Source organism: Aphelocoma coerulescens, chromosome 7 (genome assembly GCF_041296385.1).
Source record: "Aphelocoma coerulescens isolate FSJ_1873_10779 chromosome 7, UR_Acoe_1.0, whole genome shotgun sequence".
Lineage (NCBI taxonomy): Eukaryota > Metazoa > Chordata > Aves > Passeriformes > Corvidae > Aphelocoma > Aphelocoma coerulescens.
In genome coordinates, this window is record NC_091021.1 from 15,777,532 (window position 1) to 15,791,735 (window position 14,204).

The 14,204-nt window shown below is 40.3% G+C and overlaps 1 protein-coding gene across 3 annotated transcripts in view; it reads left to right on the forward strand.

Annotated features, from left to right (window-relative positions):
* Positions 1-3,769: 3,769 nt before the first annotated feature.
* CWC22 (CWC22 spliceosome associated protein homolog) overlaps positions 3,770-14,204 on the forward strand; it is a 31,702-nt gene continuing 21,267 nt past the window's right edge. The window contains exons 1-12 of one of the 3 annotated variants that reach the window (XM_069020503.1): positions 3,770-3,867; positions 4,392-4,503; positions 7,155-7,222; positions 7,871-7,993; positions 8,091-8,345; positions 8,817-8,945; positions 10,750-10,918; positions 11,335-11,388; positions 12,284-12,419; positions 12,501-12,707; positions 12,829-12,891; positions 13,215-13,310. In XM_069020503.1, coding sequence (XP_068876604.1) covers positions 4,477-4,503; positions 7,155-7,222; positions 7,871-7,993; positions 8,091-8,345; positions 8,817-8,945; positions 10,750-10,918; positions 11,335-11,388; positions 12,284-12,419; positions 12,501-12,707; positions 12,829-12,891; positions 13,215-13,310 — 1,327 coding nt within the window. In that variant the 5' untranslated portion in view covers positions 3,770-3,867; positions 4,392-4,476. Of the gene's footprint in view, positions 3,911-3,954; positions 4,303-4,391; positions 4,504-7,154; positions 7,223-7,870; positions 7,994-8,090; positions 8,346-8,816; positions 8,946-10,749; positions 10,919-11,334; positions 11,389-12,283; positions 12,420-12,500; positions 12,708-12,828; positions 12,892-13,214; positions 13,311-14,204 lie in introns of those variants that run through there. The other 2 variants (XM_069020505.1, XM_069020504.1) reach the window with 2 other exon arrangements.

The following is a 14,204-nucleotide window of genomic DNA, read 5'->3' on the forward strand; positions in this document are numbered from 1 at the left end:
AGTAGGGATTGCACATCCATGACCCACTCTGCTACTGAACAAGTTCAGCTGTGTTCTCTCCAGCCTCCTTTGCTGGCCCAGCTCACGTATCTGACCTTAAACTGAAACCACAGAGGATGCAATTGCGCATCTCAGCTGATGTGTGGAGTAATGTCCCACAGCTGGCACATTGCAACAACTATGTGGAAATAAATTTTGAGCCCTGGACAACATTTTAATTCTACAGCATGCTAAAGGTCACACTGATTAACTTGGATGGGAATTAGATGTGTATAAATTCCTTACTCCTAATAAAGCAGGCAGGGAAACCAGTCTCCAATCCATCATTCTGAGTTTAATTAATAAAGTAATACTAACTGCAAATACAGCTACCAGAATAAGGTATTGGAGCAGCTACCACTGCTTTTCCAGGAGTATTAGGCACTTTCAGTGAGCTTCTATAGCAAGCCTTTATTGTTCACTTGTGGAAGACTGGGAGTTGATGGAGCTACAGCTGCTTATGCCAGGAGACATGCCAGCCCAGGGAGTGCAGCATGTGGATGATTTTTAACTCATGTAATTTCAAGCACAATGACAAACACTGCCATGGGAAAACAACATGACTAAAACTATGTTTCCTGTGGCTTACTAATGGACTATTCATGCACAACATTAAGCTGATGAATGTGAATTTGTTGGATGCATTACCCTTTCTCCCTTTGTGCAGGTTTCAAAGATTATAATTATGTTTGGTTTAATTACTATTAGTCTCAATTGAATTTTCAGTTCTTTCAGCATTTTCAGTGTGTAAAAATTTATATTTAAAATTTGCCTTATCTGAAGGCAAACTTCTCATGTTGGTTCAATTTTGTATGAATTGGGCGTTATTGTATTTCAAAGGCTGATCATCGTGCTTACTTAAGGAGAAGCATTCTTTGTTGATAATTGCTGTTCTAAATACACATAAAGCAACTCAACATGGGTTAACTCTTGTGTGGTTTTGTCTTTGGATTTTTTTTTTCCAGATTCCATAATCATGCTCCATTCCAATTATAATTTACTTAAGACTGAGACAGAGGTAAGAGGTCCTCACCATCTCTTACACTTACAGAGTAGCATATGGCTCCTGCAGGGTGATTAGGGTTGCTTCAGTTGGATGCTTCACCTGAGTGCCTCCCAGGCAATTAAGGAGCCCCACATGCTGAGCAAGAAGCTGTGGAAGACACACCAGGCAAGAGAATGTGCCCAAATCCCTCCCTCTAGAAGTCAGAACCCACAGCCACAGATCTGCTTCAGACTTCGTACATTTGGGATTTTGAGTGCAGTAGATTCAAAAAAGCTGATCTGGGATATTCAACCTGCACTGCATCCTACCCCCTGTAACTGTTCATTTAGGAAGTGCGGGCTTTGTCTTTTCACCCTCACAGAAATAAAACTTGAATCTCTTAAAAGCATTTTGCCAAGCTACAAGACTAGACCCACTATAAAACTGAAAGCATTCTCCCTTCAACCTGATGAAGAATAAAATCTAAGTGTGACCCACTGGAGAAAAGGGACTATAAGATGAGCAGAGAAAAAATGAGCTGAAGGGAGCTTCACTCCATAATCCAATAGTAAAAGCATTAACTTAGGAAAGGAGAAAAGGGAAACTTCACTTCACTGCTTCTAGTCAGCATTAAAATGCCCTTTCCCTTGTTCAGTGAATCCCACTGCCCCAGCCCCTCCTCTGCTTTCCACATCCCATCCAGGAAGAGAACCGAAGAATGTAGTTGAAGTCATCCCATGTTATTTAGCCACTTTTAAATCACAAACATGTTTCTCAGAGGTTATCAGTTGTGTCCTGATGGGGGCACCTCAAAACAGAACTTTTTATTTCCCATTCCTGTCCTCAGGCTCCCTCTGAGGGAAAGCTCAGCTGTCCATGTTCTCTCTCTCCCAGGGCATCTGGAGGGACAGGCTGAGGGATGGTACGTGTGCCATCAGCCACAGGATGTCCATCTCAGGAGATGCTGCTGCCACATTGATGCCATATGCCTTTTTATTTTGTGACACCTGTTTGCACAGTGTGAGGCAGGAAAAAGATTACTTTCACAGCAGAATGGGAAATCATAGAATGTTTGCAGGCAGACAGTGGGTTCAGGGAATATTTTGTGAAAGCATTTAACAATTCATATTGTCAGAACATGTACAACCATCCAAATACATGCTGTTCCCGGTCTCCTGTGTAAGCACCACATTTGCAAATCATTAAGCCAAAGAAATCAAATTCTGTAGCTAAAAGTTATAAGCAGGAAAAAAAATCATGCACTTTTTCTGATTATTATTACTTAACATATCCTATCTCTGTGTTGGTTTTGAGCAGGGTGTGTTTTGCTTCACTGATTACTCTTCTTACTCTTGGAAGATAAATGAGAAAGCTGACTTCCATGAATTTGTAAATAAAAATAGCTATTCTCTCCTGAATGCAGAATATTTATATCTGTTACAGTACACAATGTTAGAATGGCATTGCTGGTCTTTGGAAAAGTTTGAGAACAGGTTTTTTCTCATTCTGTGAACACTTCAAGAGCTGGGGAGCATGAACCGGTACATTAGTTTAAACCGAAGCAGTTCTGAGTTGAAGTGATGCATAGCACAATCTCAGTCATGGCCTGATGCTCTTTTCTCTCACTCTTCTGTGAGATCATAGTGACAGAAGAGCAAGATAGTCAGTTTAAATCTTGGGGGCTAAGTCTTCAATTGCTGCACCAGACTGACCAGATCTGTCCAATCATGAATGTCCACTCCTCACTATGCTGTGATATTTTTTTGGACAGTGAGGGTCTGAGCCTGCGCTAATTGTTGCAAGGAAAGGAGTGTTACAGGTCTGTTACACGATGTGACAAAACATAAGTACTCATGTTCAGTACAGAATAAATAAGCTGATTTAACAACCTACAAAAGGAAAGAAAAAAAATTGTAGCATTTTCCAACTTTGGGAAAGTTTCATTGCCATCTTCTTCACCTCAACAACTACCATGTCCCAGTAGCTGAGGAGGCACAGGACCTGCAGAGGGACACAGGCGGGCACAGCACAGCCACACAGCTCCACTACAGATGGCCCTGCAGGAGCCATCTGCCTCTCAGCTGAGTTAATGCCTTCCTGACTCTGATCTGCTGTGTCCTAGAAGAGTCTATTTTCATTTTCATTTATCTCACAAGAACAGAAAACGAACCACAACTATTTTAAGACCTTATGTAGTATTTTTTCTTTATCCCCTCCCTATGCATTTAATTACTTTCCAAAATCCAAACACATTTGTGCCTACAAGCCAAAGGCTCTCTGTTAGCCTGGATCCATGGTGCTGAGTTACTTCAAACTTTCCGATGTCAGAAAGACCCCTCTACCACACAGGTGTCCAAACAGCATCGGAGCACTCAACAGGGTGCAGTGGCTGGTGTCTCTCCTGCACAGATCTGCAGCTCTGTTAAACCCACAGCGCAAGCGGCACAAGTGTGTGCTCAGCTGCTATTGAAGGGGCAGGAGTATTTAATTCACTCCACTTTCCAGCGGTGCTCTGGGCAGATCTCCACCCCTCAGGGAGGCCGGCTGACTGCTCGCGGGCTGCTACATGTCCTCCTAACGGGAAACTTGTGCGCTTGGTCCCAGCGGGCTGTTTATCCCGGGAAGCCGGGCCCGAGGAGCGCCAGCCCCACGGGAGCGGAGGCGAAGCCGGGACGCCTCCAGGCCCGCGGCGCGCGCGCTCACTTCGAACAGGAGGCGGGCCGGGCTCGGCGCGCGCTCCCGCTCCCAACATGGCGGCGGAGGGGGCGGGGCCGGGCCGCGCCCTCACCCCGCGCCGCCGGAAGTGACGCGTTCAGGGCCGTGCGCGGCGGCGGCGGCGGAAGGTGCGGGCCCGGGGCTGCAGGCCGGGAAGTGTGCGGGGCTCAGGTTACGGCGGGGCGCGGGGCTCACCGGGGTACCCCTTCTCACCCATCCCGGGAGACCCGAGAGAGCCCCCGAGCGCCGCCCGGCCGGGTGCGCCCGAGGGTCGGGTGGTCGCGGCCTCCCCTGCCGTGCCGGCGCTCCGCAGCGCGCCCGAGGCCGTGGGCCGGGCGGTGAGGCGGCCCCGCCGAGAGCGCGGCGGGCGGGCCCGGGCCGGGGCCGAGAGCCGTGTGGCGGGGTCGGTGGGCAGGGCCCCGGCAGCCCCAGCCGCGGCCTGGGCACTTGTCTCGGGGCTGGCTGTGCCGGTGAGCTCCCGGCCGCTGCTGAGCAGCCGCTGTGTGACCGCAGGAGATCGGAATAGAGCCGGGGCAGCCGTGCGCTTTGGTTTAAGGACTTGTGTAAGCTTAGCCTTCAAGAACAACATAAAGGTGCGTGCTCCGGCACCGTGTACAGTCGAAGGGTTTTGATTGTCTTCTATGTATTGCAGGTGAAATGGTTTTCATACGCTGAACTCCAGCTTGGATTGCCTCACTGCTGCACGTTGAGAACTTTGTAAAAAGCAGGAAGTCAAGATGAAGAGCAGGGTGACACAAGTAAATGTAAGTGTTCTTAAACCTAAATTGTAGGATTTGACCACTCCCATGTTACTGGTACCTAAGTTTGTAGTTGATACTATGTTAAATAAAATTTCCTGAGTGCAAAGTGAGTAACACTTGTAACTGACAAGAGCTTACAAGTTTACAAGTTAAATACTACTAGGAGTCACTAAATTACAGCTATTTCTAGCTCCTGTTGTCTTAACAATGAAAGTCCTGAATATTATTAGCATATAACGTTACAATAATTGGTCAAAACTTACTGAATGATGATGGCTCAACAACAAATGTAAGCATGTAGAGGAATGGAGAAAGATTATGAAAGATTTAGCAACGAACTTAAAAGATACAGAGACACAATAATTAGCAGTTAATTTGACAACTGTATGTGATAATGTGCACGTTAAAGCTTTTGCTTTTAAAAGCTATGTGGCCCGTTCCTGAGTGGATGGGAGTGATTTTTTGGGAATGCAAGAAGAAAAAATTGAGAAGTGCTGTATTTGTAAAGTAGCTCATGTTTGGGACACGTTGGCAGAGCAATATTGTTATGATACACTGCCTGAGATCTGTGGTATTTCTATGCCTGTTTGGAGTTGGGCCCTGCATAGGCTTCTTCACTCTTTTAGATCCAGCTTTTCTGACTTAAGTGGCTTTTAGTGGGGATGCTTGAGGGGTGGTTTAATACCTTCTCCTATTTTCCCAATCTGGTAGTGCTCCCTCATCTGTCAAAATAAGCCAGTTAGCAAAAGCACACTATTTGGACATTCTCAGTTAATCATTTTGATGAAAATGGACAAGGAAGGGAGCTAGCTTGTGGCAGAAATCCTAGTCACAAAGAGCTGAGGGTGACAAGTTCTTGAGCAAACATAGCTGCTTTTGCAAGGAGACATGATAGGTGGCAAACACAGGAACAGCCATAATATTGTTTTATTTCTGTGAACGCTTGTCTTTTTGGTTCTGCCTGGGCAGAGACAGATGATAAAGAACCCATGAGAATGGATCATCCTAAAAAGACCCACTGCCTTCTTCCCATCTGCTAGATAGGATTTAAATACAGTAACTGTTCTGTGTTATTCAAAGATTTTTATTACTACTTGCTTGGAAGCTTAGGATACAGACTGGCATTATATTACTGGGCTGGGGAAAAACCAACTTAAGTACTTCTCTTAGCCTTGAATGAATTCAGTGATCTATGGTGTAATGAGTATTGAAAGGGGAAGAAAACCTTGGTGAATATGTGAATTTCTTGTACTATCTCTGCTGTCAAAGATAATGTGGCTCTAAAATTAAACAGTCAGGTGGATGTAACTTTTATAGGGAGGCACGCTCCCAGTGGACAATGCAATGCCCTTGGTTCGTATTGTTGTCTTAATGCAGGCAAGAGAATGCTGGGTGTTTGGAGTGTACCCTCAGAAAGGCAATATTCTAGGATGTGTTATAGTGGCCTCAAAAATAAAATTATTTATTTGCATGCATACACTCCCCCCAGTTAAGTTTTTGAAGATAACAGTCTGCCCTGCTCTTTATGGAGGAGGTGTCACCCAGAGTTTTAACTGGTTCTTTAGTGGGCCAGAGCTGGTGTGCCAGCATGTTGGTGGAGAGGGTGCCACTTCTGTGAATGAGCTGAGGGTTGCTGCTGGGAGCTCCATCAAGGTGCATAAGGAAATACTTGTGATGAGTTTCTGCATCAAGTGAGGTGCTCCCTATTTCACAGTTAATCACTGTGTGACAACATGAGATTGTGGTTCTGAAAAATCGTAAATAGTATTTTAAAGGAAGAGACAACCCTTGCAATGAAAGTACTGAGGTTACAAATGCTGCTGTTTGGCTCTACCAAAGTTGTTTAGAACCATCTTAATGAATATCTTTCTATATTTGTTGTAGATGCTGTCACATTCTGATTTTTGTATGACTCCATACTTCTATATATCCTGGTTCAGCCCATGGAATTTGGTGTGAACTATTTAAGTGTGTATCACTTAAACAATCCTGCAAATCTGCCAAGTAGAACAGTGCAGCTTAGATGTTTATAATGTATGCAGCTAGGAATGACTCATGAGGAACTAAATTGTGGTTAGTAAAAAGGGGGAACATAAGGAAAAATTAATAAAGGGGACTTCTAGGAGAGAGGAAAGACACTCTTTAAACAAGAAGTGGTGGAATTGTGTTCATGGTATTGCATGTGATACAACAAAGTGAAATAGCATCTGAAAGCAGGAAGCAGGAAAGGCAGATCAGTGGTCCATCTACTCTCATTTTCAGCAGTAATTAACAGCAGATGCCTTGAAAAGTTTAGTATTAGGGTAACTGTAAAAGTACTTGCCGACATACACTCCCTCTCTCTACCTGTTTGCAGCTTCCTGAGCCGGATAAAGTTTTTTGGTAACCTGTGCAGATTATTCTTCAGTGTTTGTTCAGTGCCTTGAACCTGAGTAGGCATTTGGCATCTCCAGCATCCTGTAGCAGGATGTCCAGCTGCTTAACTGTTTGTTCCTAGAGAACCAGCTCTCCTTGTCATACCTGACTGCCGTTAGCTTTATTTGATGGCCCTCCTTGTAAAGGAGTGGGAACTGAAGGCATGGTGTGCTTTGATCTGAAGATAGGTGCTCACAGGTCATGTTGGGGCTTGATTTTTTTTCTTTCTTTCCTTAAAGCATGGTTCCAGTCACGAAAGGAAGGAAAACTACAGTTCCCGACATGAAAGTTTGTCTCCAGAGGACAGGTAGAATGAATGATTTTTATATCCTTCAATTTGGTATAATTACCTCACATAATGAGTTAGAGAAGTTAAAAAATCATCAGGTTGTGTTTCTTTTTATATATTACCATAACTAAGTGGTAAAATCCAAGTGTAGATTTAATAAAATACTTGAATGTCAGTATAACAGTAATTAAATTGATTTGTTACTAAAACTCCACACTTAGTTAAATTATCATGAGACTTGAAAGTGGAAATTACATGCCAGCTTTTTGCTCAAAGTCACATATTGCTGATACCACAATTATCATTTTTGGGCAAGATTGATTTGTGCTGTACAGGCCAAAGTAGATGGAACCAAATGAATACATGTGTTCCAAGGAATGCAAGCTGCTGAATTTACCTTTGGTGTTTGATGTTATTATTGCTAATTATTTAATTTTAAATTCTAGGAGCTTTCTTTTACAGTCAAGCTTCTTTGATTTTTGATAATTTTTTCCTAACAACAAATTATTGTTAAAGTAGACCCTTTCGTTGGAGTGACATATTTTGAAACTCATGTTGCAGAATTAAAACACTTCTGCACTGTAAGGTTATATTGCAAGTAAACATTAATACCATTGCTTTTCTCAGCCTCTTACTAAGAATTTTTGTGTCTTGGGTTGCAAATAGGGATATGGAGCGTGATAGGTCTCGGTCTCCATCTCCCAGGAAGAGGAGATACTCTGATGACAGCAGATATGATGAGGAATATTCAAGACGGGAATACTATGATGACAGAACTTCAGATGGAAGGTATGAAGCCCTTTCTTAAGCAGTAATAAAATACTTATTTTAAAGAATAAAATGTGAAACTTTCCATGTCCACTTGGGTGTTTATTTTTCTTTTTAGAAGGATGGAAAGGGGGAGAGACAGACATGAGAGATGGGAGGACAGAGAATATGATCGAAGGAAGCAGAGAAGATACTCATCACCTGACCGTAGGAGTCCAGAGAGGTCGACAGGCCAGAGCTCACTTGCTCATGATGAGACTGCCTCGAAGAAGAAGAAAGAAGAAGTGGATCCAATCCTCACTCGCACAGGTGGTGCATATATTCCACCTGCCAAGCTCAGGATGATGCAAGAGCAAATCACTGATAAAAATAGGTGAGTTCAAAGTTATATACTAGTGTTTTTGCTGCAAGCAAAACAGTTATGGTTTTTAGAAAATTTTGGGAAAAATGGGATCCATTAAGGGTTGTGATCATTGTTTTGAAGGTATATTTTTATCAGAAGAGAGATAAGAGAATCAGATTAAAACTATGCCTGCTTCTGCTGCAAAGTGTAAATGATAAAGTAGGATATAGAATGTAGCTAGGAATTTTTTGGAACATCTTAGAAAACAGAACATACTGGGTTATACCATATCTGCAGAGAATTACACTTTGGTTTATCATACTGGTTCAGTGATTTTTCTAGTGGTTGAATGTATAATTGTGAACAAGTCTTCACATTTATGCAGTGAATATTTTTTATTTATTTTACTGATTAAATGAAAATGTGAATGTATGCTATATATATGAAAATTTGGTCCAACTTCAGATTTATACATTAATAATTTTTGATCCTTTGTGATAGCTTGGCATATCAGAGGATGAGTTGGGAAGCCTTGAAGAAGTCAATCAATGGTCTTGTCAATAAAGTGAATGTTTCTAATATAGAAAACATCATTCATGAGCTCCTTCAGGAGAATATTGTTCGGGGAAGGTAAGTCTTAGTATTATAAAATAATATTTTGCTTTTCTGGTAACATATACACTGTTCATGTGTTCTCCATTGTGTGTGCTATGTGTAGTGTACAGGTGTTAGTCAGATTTTAGTATTAACCTTAGGCCATATTGTCCTGTTCAGAATATTCCCCTCCTTGGGAAAGGGTTTGTATGTTGGGTGGAATAAAACAGTGCAGCAGATGGTGTATATTTCCTTTTCTTAAGATTTTCCCGTGCATTTTACTTGAACGACTTGTAGTTTGCAGGTGCCACTGTCTATGTATTTTTTATAGTGCTGGATTTTTTTTTTTCTGGGACAAATAATATTTGTGGCCAATATTTAGCAAAACAAGTTTTACTACAGTTACCTGTCAATGTTTTTTATTGTAGTGTAAAGACCATTATGCTATTGGAGCTTGGTAGATCCAGAAATAATTCTGTTACATTTCAAACAGATAGCAACACTTTTTCTGTCACAGATTTATTTGAGGAGGAATGCATTACTTTTTGTGGATGTTATACCTGATGGAAAGATCAGAATCATGCAGCTAGCATAAAAATAAGAGAATTAAGTAAATTAAATAAAATCTAGAGAGTATGCAAATAATTCCTGAATGTGATTTCTGTTAAGTAATAGTAATAATGCAGTTATTATTAAGTTTATTAAGTAAAAGTTATAATGAAGTTTCAGACTTTTGTAGGGCTTCTTTTTACTTGCCTGCATTTCATGTCCTTGAAATTTAATTTTCGTACTAGCAATAGTATTTTAATTTAAAAATGAGCTTATTGAATGTTTTTTGAATATACTTGTCTGTGGAAGTTTTTGTGTGTGGTTTATAAATGTCAAAATAATGTAGATGGGAAATGACACCATTTTTCTCCTTCTTACAGTTAGTTCTGTACTTCCAAACTTGCTCAAATGTACATAGAAAAGTAAGGAGACGAACTTTTATCTGTCAGGTCCTTTCCTGAGGTCTTAAGTAGAGGACAAATAAGGACTGAAACAGACCAGTTTCAGTTTGTAAGCAAGAAGTAACTAATTTCAAAACGGGAATATTCTGTTTCTGTGCACTAGTATGAAATGAGTTCTATTCCGTTTGTCAACACCAGAGTAAGTAGGAATAAAGTCCCTATGTACTCTGTATTTAGTACTCTGTAGGAGGGGTTTTTTAGGATTTCAGTAGACCACAAGGAAGATAGATTTGGATATCAGTGTGTACTTTGAAGATTCACATTTGGAGGTTTGTTTTGTTTTTATCCTCACCCACATGTAGTCGAGTAATACAGCAAAAGTCAAATTCTGTGTGCTCCTAAGTATTACAAAAACCAAAATTGAGAGGGGGGGAAGCAAATCACAGATTCTTTTTAGACTTTCTTGATAATAAATGTGAAAGAGATCATTTAAACAATAAAAGAACTATTATCTCATGAGTCCTGTGTTTACATTCATTTAGGCTCTAAGTAGTATTTTGCAGTCAGACTAAGTTCAGATTAAAAAAGGAATAATTGCAGGATACAAGATGGCTTTTTGCATGCTTAGCATTTTTAAGTGTAGTTCTAATATGAACAATATTTAGTGAAAGATATTGTAACAGTTTAAGAACTTTTCAGTTTAGACAGATTTGTGCAACACAGTTTGCAAAATTCCATTTGTGGCATGATAAATCAGTGGTTTGAAAATGATCATCTGGTTTCTTCCAGCTATTCCAACTGCACAACACTATGTTATGTGGTAAGTACTGAATAAAAACATTACATGCTTTATTACCAGAAAAGTCTTTAAAACTTACATGTCTTTACAGGGGATTGCTGTCTAGATCCATTTTGCAAGCTCAGAGTGCCTCTCCGATTTTTACTCATGTTTATGCAGCTCTTGTGGCAATTATCAATTCAAAGTTTCCAAATATTGGTGAATTGATCCTCAAGAGGCTGATACTGAATTTTCGCAAAGGATATCGCAGAAATGACAAGGTATGTAAAATGTGAAGGAGCAACGTGCTGAAACGTGGAATTCTGCTTTGTAACTGCCTCAAGTGTGTTCAAAGGAGCTTCAAAGGAGCGCAGCCAAGACATAGATCAAGACCAGTTTCTGGGACATTTAGTAGTATTAGAGTATCATGAAAAATGATACTCTAATACTACTACAGTGACAGCCTATTCTGGATGGGTACTGTGATAGTTTGGGGGTTTTTTTTGTTTTGGTCAGAGGTGTTTAATCTTAATTGTTTATTTTTGAAAGTGTACAGGGCTAATTGTGAACAGCTACCAGTATTCCAAAATAGTTTCATGATTCTAATTTGATTGTGAGATATACAGATCTATAGTATGTCTGAGTTACAAATTTTTTCTTCTATATGTTAAAATTTCCTGGTTTATTTCTTTTGCAGCAACTCTGTCTAACATCTTCAAAATTTGTTGCACATTTGATGAATCAGAATGTGGTATGTTACTTTGTTTCTACTCAATCCAAACTGTATATGGCTACATTTTAGTTTTAACAGCAGTACCCTAAGTGAAGATGCTCTGTCTGTTCTGAAGGTTGCTGAAAGATAATCAGAGTGTGGTGCCTGCTTTAAGTTGATAGAATCTCTTTAGAAAAGATATTGGTAATTGCTTATGCAGTTATCATCACTTATCATTCCACTTATGCTCCAGAGCTTCCCCAGATTTCATATGTATGTTTGGGCTGGTATTCAGGCATGTCTTGATGCAAAGCAAGGATCATTTGAGGTTGTGTCCCACAGATGTTAAACAGTTTTCTTGCAAGATGTCTGTTAGCAGAACTAGACTTAGTTGTATCTGAATCAGATTTATATCCAGTTCTATGCCACTTGTTTATGTGTTCGAAGTCAGGATGCTCTGATTTAAATAATTACAAGAAGCAGTGTTTCAGGAATCTATCAGGAATATTCAGCATTTTGGTAAAGAGGAAACTAATCTGAGATGTGCTATTTACTTACATGCGTGGCCCTGGAAGATCTGATTTAATTATGGATGCAATGCACTTAGAACTAGGTTCTGTAATGCAAGTGCTTATTTGCTTCTTGGAAATGCATTCTATTATTTTCTTAATGGCAAAATGTTTTTCATTGCTTGCTTGTTCACTTCAATAGCACAGTCACATTCACTACAAAATTGGTGTAAATACTGGTGGTAAAACTGGATTTGGAATTTTGACTTCCTCTTAATCAGCTTTGCCCCACTACTGCTGCCTTGTGTGTATGATTAAACTACTGTTTTGTGGCATCCTCAAAGGCTGGACAGGTCTGTCCAGTAAATCACTGGTGATAGTGTAACATTGTGCATTCTGATTCTTTGCTGATACTCTTTCCACAGGCTCATGAGGTTTTATGTTTGGAAATGCTCACTTTGCTTCTTGAAAGGCCTACTGATGACAGTATTGAAGTAGCAATTGGATTTATTAAAGAGAGTGGGCTCAAATTAACAGAAGTTTCTCCTAGAGGTATTAATGGTAAGTACAGTTAGCCAAAACCTATCTTGGCATTTGTATTAGTAAGTACCTTTCATATTTACATTTCTCTCTTTTCCAAAGCAATCTTTGATCGCCTTCGACACATTCTGCATGAATCTAAAATCGATATGCGTGTTCAGTACATGATAGAAGTCATGTTTGCTGTACGAAAGGATGGCTTCAAGGATCATCCAATCATTCCAGAGGGATTAGATCTAGTGGAAGAGGAGGATCAGTTTACTCATATGTTGCCATTGGAAGATGACTACAACCCAGAGGATGTTCTTAGTAAGTTAGAAATGGAAGAGAATTCCTTAATTGTATTCCCCAAGAAAATAAAGTCAAGATTAAATATTAATAGTTTTTCTTCAATTTGTGTTTTAAATAAAGATTCTCTTTTATTCTAAAGATGTTTTCAAGATGGATCCAAACTTTATGGAAAATGAGGAGAAATACAAAATGCTGAAGAAAGGTAGGAATATCTGTGTGTGTACACAACAGTTACCTATGGCATTTGCTTATTCAGCTGTTGCTGCCAACGTTTATTTAACAGTGGGTGATGTTTCTGTCCTGTGTAGCTGTCATTCAGTTCATAGACCTTTCCTTTGTGTTGCTGCTACTCAGTGTTGTTTCTCCAACTATGTTTCCATTCAGTTATGATATACCTGCTTTTTGGCCTCTTCCACATTCTGCACCTGAGACATCCTTTCACTCTTCAGGTGTTGGATCAGGGGTTATTTTGTAATGGAAGTACTGTGGTCTGTATTCCATTAATCTGGAATACTGCTCTTTCAGAAATTCTTGACGAAGGTGACACTGAATCTGAAGGAAATCAAGAAGCTGGAAGTAGTGAGGAAGAGGAAGAAGATGATGAAGAGGAGGATGAAGATGGTAAGTGTATGACTGGCATCTTACAAGCAATCGATTGACTGTAGATGAAAACGGAAAGAAAAGCTTAACTTCTTAGATGGTTTGCAAAGCTGAGATGTTCAAATGTTAAGGAAAGTTTTCCTCTTCAATTATTCTCAGATCTAAGTGTTTACTAGCAACTTGTATAAAAGTAATGGTCTGGAAGGAGGCATTCAGCACATGCAGAAAAGGAAAAGCAACTTTGCCACATTTTTCTTGATAGCATCACTTTGCAGTCACCTGCAAACATGAGACATGAAAAAGAGCAAAATGAAAACACTTGCTTAAACTTTTTCATGCTCTATCATATTTTTAAGTCACTTCCAAAATTAGAATGGATTTTCTTACAGCTGTATCTGCATCCTCCATATCTCACTTCAGTACAGCCCTCTTTCTTGATCTGTAGTGGAGACAATGCTTACTCATTTTTAAAGAATGTATTCAACTCCCAGAAAAAAAAAGGTTGATGGATAAGCATAACTGAGATTTTTGTGCAGACTGAGTAATTGAAAAGCCAGTCAAGTATTGTTCTTGTGGAATACCAGGAATGGATTTCCTTATTAGTTTGGTGGAGTATTTCACAGAAGAGCCGAGCTCTTAGGCTGATGAAAAGTATAAGCATTCATATTATTTTTCATTTTCAGGTAAGGTAATGGAACAGTTTATACTGAGTGCTATCATGCAGCGCTTACAGGATGGCCAGGGCATCAGACCCAGCCAGCATAGGTTTACAAGGTGTAGGTCATGCCTGACCAGCCTGTTCTCCTTTTATAACCAGGTGACTTGCCTGGTGGATGCGGGAAAGGCTGTGGATGTTGTCTATTTGGACTTCAGCAAGGCCTTTGACACTGTCTCCTACAGCATGCCCCTGGGAAA